Source organism: Lactuca serriola, chromosome 5 (genome assembly GCF_051521515.1).
Source record: "Lactuca serriola cultivar US96UC23 chromosome 5, Lser_US96UC23_V15, whole genome shotgun sequence".
NCBI lineage: Eukaryota > Viridiplantae > Streptophyta > Magnoliopsida > Asterales > Asteraceae > Lactuca > Lactuca serriola.
In genome coordinates, this window is record NC_136412.1 from 61,393,590 (window position 1) to 61,397,939 (window position 4,350).

Here is a 4,350-nt window from a genome sequence, read left to right on the forward strand (position 1 = left end):
TAGCTAAATATTGTTTACATGTTTGATTGAACGAAATCATCACCATATTTGGGATTTATAAAACTTGAGGGACTGAAATGAAAAAAAAAATCTTATAGCGACCACCAATGCAAATTTTGTTTTTAAAGAGCCGAAAATGTAGGTGAAGAAGCTATTGAGGACCATTTTGTAACTCATTCATTATACCATTTAAAAAAAATTTAACTCGTGTTCGCACGTGTCACATACATATTCGAACCCAATCGCACGTGTTTGTCCACCAAAGTTCCTTCTTTTTCGATTGTTCTATAAATTGCGAACCTGTATCTCATATCCTAGACATAATCCAACCCCCGCAGACACACACACAACACACTCTCACTGTGTGAAAAAAGATAACTGAAATTCCAAAAAACCCCTGGCTTTTCATTCTTTTTCCATTCCACCGGTTTACTCCGCCGCAACTACATAAATCATGGCCGGAAAACTACTTCTATTATTCGCCATCTGCCGTCTCATCGTCATCGTCGGCTTAACTCTAAACCCCACCGTCACCGACCTCTTCCGCGTCGGAATCGACGGCAAATTAAGCGTCGACCCACACGACATCAAGTCGGCGTCCATGGACTTCGGTAAAACAACTCGTAACGAACCGACTGCAGTTCTCCATCCGGCAACCGCCGACGACGTCGCAAAGCTTGTCAAATTAGCTTACCAATCGCCTCATGGATTCTCGGTGTCGGCAAGAGGCCACGGCCATTCCATAAACGGCCAGTCTCAGACGGCGAACGGCGTCGTCGTTCAAATGAGTAGATCCGGGAGAAACCCCGCCGTGCCGGAAGTTTGTGAGAAGAAGATGTATGTAGACGTTTGGGGTGGGGAGCTTTGGATCGATGTGCTCAAGTCCACGCTAGAATATGGACTCGCACCTAAATCGTGGACTGATTACTTATACCTTTCTGTTGGTGGTACACTCTCTAATGCAGGAATCAGTGGGCAAGCATTCAACCATGGCCCTCAGATTAGCAATGTTCATGAGATGGATGTCGTCACAGGTACATATATATATATATATATATATATATATATATATATATATATATATATATATATATATATATATATATATATAATCCTTCATGCACATGCATTACTTACTTATACAGTACAAACAAACATTGCATCACTCAAAATTTTGTCATGCATCATTTGTTTTTGTCCTTTTATAGTCATTTTTATTAAATTTTTACGACCAAATGCAGGAAAAGGCCAAGTATTGACGTGTTCGAATGATAAATATCCCGAACTGTTTCATTCTGTACTAGGTGGATTGGGACAGTTCGGGATTATTACTAGGGCAAGAATTGCCTTAGAACCTTCACCTCAAAGGGTATGTATTTGTTATTGTTAAATTCAAGATGTGAATATATGATATTGAGTCATGAAATGATTTTCGAAGACTATGTTGACATGTATTATTGCATGTTAACATAGAAAGTACATAAAGTACATGTGTGGTCGTTTTTTTATCTGAAATTTAATTTAATTAACATGATGTTTGATTAATTAAACATGATCAGGTGAGATGGATTCGCGTTCTTTATTCGAATTTTTCAGCATTTACACATGATCAAGAATATCTTATATCGTTACACAATGAATCACAATCTGAAAAGTTCGATTACATCGAGGGTTTTGTTATCGTTGATGAAGGGTTGATCAACAACTGGAGATCATCTTTTTTCTCCCCTAAAAACCCTGTAAAGATCTCATCTCTTGGAGCTGGTGGAAATGTTTTGTATTGTTTGGAAATCACCAAGAATTATTATGATTCCTCGAACCCAGAATCCATTGATCAGGTAAATCTTGATTTTTCTTTTTGGGTATTTAGATTTTATTCTCAAGATCATATATTTTTAGTAGGTGGGTAGCATGTGAATAAATGCAAAAAGTACCAAAAGTTCATGTTAAAAGTGAAAAGCGAGTTCAATGTAACATGCAACCATATTGTAGAATCGGCAAATTAAATCAAAGAAAGTATATAAACGCAGGCTTTGGAATTGGATCTTTAAAGTTTACACTAAAAAAATTAAATATTTAATAAAATCTTTAATTTTCCTTAACAACTATCTAGTTTGGATTTTTCGTTAACAAGGTATTATTATTCAACAGCCGGAGAAGAAAATAACGACTCATAGGTAATCAGTGATGACTCAAGTAGAAAACGACACACTCTATTAGTAGTTCTTAGTAGCTATCAAAAGATTAAGTTTAATAAAATATCTAAAAATATTTGGTTTAAGATTCGTTGCAAGTTGCAACGTAATTAACCTGGATTATGTGATTGGTGTTTAGCTATAGATACGTGATCAAGGGAATTAAAGAAAGAAATTAGCACAAGAAAACATAGAAGATCTTGTGTGATCTATGGGCCTATTTGATACGATGATTGACGACAAACTTTAGTATTATTTTAGTCAAGAATTACTTGTATATCTAACGCCGTCCACCCACCAAATTATTAGCACCTAATAATTCAGTGTCTTGATTAATTATTAATTAATTCATTTTTATCGTTTAATTAACTAAACAAGTAACAGAACTTATCCTCTGACACAAAAAAGTGTTTTGTAGCTGTTCTTTTATGTACTTCCATTCTTTCTTTTTTTTTTTTTTTTTTTTTTTTTTTACTTTCTTATTTTATTTATTTATTTATTTCCAATTGGGTTTTCAGGAAGTGGAAGGTTTGTTGAAGAAATTAAATTTTATACCAGCTTCAGTGTTCACTACTGATCTTCCTTACGTTGATTTCCTGGACCGGGTCCACAAAGCCGAGTTGAAGCTCCGGTCCAAGGGTTTATGGGAGGTACCCCATCCATGGCTTAACCTGTTTGTACCCAAATCAAGAATCGCTGATTTCGATAAAGGAGTCTTCAAGGGCATTTTGGGAAATAAAACTAGTGGCCCCATCCTCATCTACCCCATGAACAAAAACAAGTAAGAATTAGAATCTCAACTTGTAAAAAAAAAAAAAAAATTATATATTTCTCATCATCATTTCATATCATTTGATAACGAATTTATGGGTATCTTACATAACATAAAGTCATAAACCAACAACATGACCTCATGTCCTTTGAACTTTGACCATGACCATGCATGCATCTACCTCATGCATGCATAATCATTGTATAACTCATCAATGCATGTGTTGCATCATGTTCTATGATGATCCATCATCATTATCATCTATCTATATTATATAAGATAATATAAGATGATGTTAATCGAAACAAGAAAAAAGATCGAACGGGTACAATGGTCCAAGTGAGAAGATACTGATGTCAGAAAGAGATCTTCCATGTAGGACCCATTGATGAGATGGTAATCCATGTCCTGTTACATAATAGTACAACATAAATTGCCTTAAGTACAGGTTATGCCACCCTTTGTGGACCTTTTTAATACCTTCTATAATCCATCCTCCAACTGTCATCAAATTGTACTTTCATCATCAATACTTTTTACATCTTGCATCAATACTTGTACTAATGATTTTACATAAACAAATATAGGTGGGATGAGAAGTCATCGGTTGTGACACCTGACGAAGACGTGTTTTACTTGGTGGCATTGCTTCGATCTGCATTGGATAATGGGGAGGAGACATTGACATTAAAGCATTTGAGCGAAGAAAATCGTAAGATTTTGAAGTTTTGTAAGGAATCAAACATAAAAGTGAAGCAATATTTGCCTCATTACACAACACAAGAGGAGTGGATGGAACATTATGGAGATAAATGGCAACAAATTTATAGAAAAAAAATGGAGTTTGACCCTAGGCATATTCTTGCCACTGGTCAAAGGGTATTCGAGCCTAGGTTTGGGTCCGAGGTTAGGTCGTGGTGAGGGTTGATTAGAGGAAAATGAAAGTAGGATAATCATTGATAGTTACTGACCTCTTGTGTACATAAGGCTCGATCTAATGTTATAATAGAGGAATTTAACATGTTTTTTCGTCTTTGAAAGTATATCAGATGTTTATGTAGACCGTTCAAATGGTGCGGTTTATATTTTTTCTGAAGTATTTCAGATGTTTAGATTGATAGTTTTTTTGCTTTTGTAGAATTTCCACAACATTCTTCACTTCTTAAGGAAGCCCAAAGTAGGGTTAGTTTCATTATTTGAACAATGTTGGCCCAATGAGATTTTTTGTTATACAAATGCTCAACCCAATGGGCCATGTAAATCTGCGTATGTCTTGATATCTCATTATAATCACCAATGATTGGAAATCGGCATAGCCTAAATTATTTAAGTCTTGATATCTCATTATAATCACCAATGATTGGAAATCGGCATAGCCTAAAT

General features: G+C 35.3%; 1 protein-coding gene across 1 annotated transcript; it reads left to right on the forward strand.

Moving 5' to 3' along the window:
• The first annotated feature begins 308 nt into the window (after positions 1 to 308).
• On the forward strand, positions 309 to 4,087 carry LOC145052535 (cytokinin dehydrogenase 5-like). The gene is made up of 5 exons (XM_079000358.1): positions 309 to 1,034; positions 1,242 to 1,369; positions 1,560 to 1,838; positions 2,714 to 2,976; positions 3,555 to 4,087. The coding sequence occupies exons 1-5, from the start codon at positions 455 to 457 to the stop codon at positions 3,886 to 3,888; spliced, it is 1,584 nt and encodes a 527-aa protein (XP_078856484.1). The 5' UTR covers positions 309 to 454; the 3' UTR covers positions 3,889 to 4,087.
• Positions 4,088 to 4,350: the final 263 nt, after the last annotated feature.

Bases quoted from the DNA above. Each gene is read 5' to 3' on its own strand.
- LOC145052535 (XM_079000358.1), top strand. From the start codon at position 455: ATGGCCGGAAAACTACTTCTATTATTCGCCATCTGCCGTCTCATCGTC. The intron at 1,035-1,241 runs GTACATATATAT...GACCAAATGCAG, and splicing joins TGAGATGGATGTCGTCACAG to GAAAAGGCCAAGTATTGACG. The intron at 2,977-3,554 runs GTAAGAATTAGA...AAACAAATATAG, and splicing joins TACCCCATGAACAAAAACAA to GTGGGATGAGAAGTCATCGG.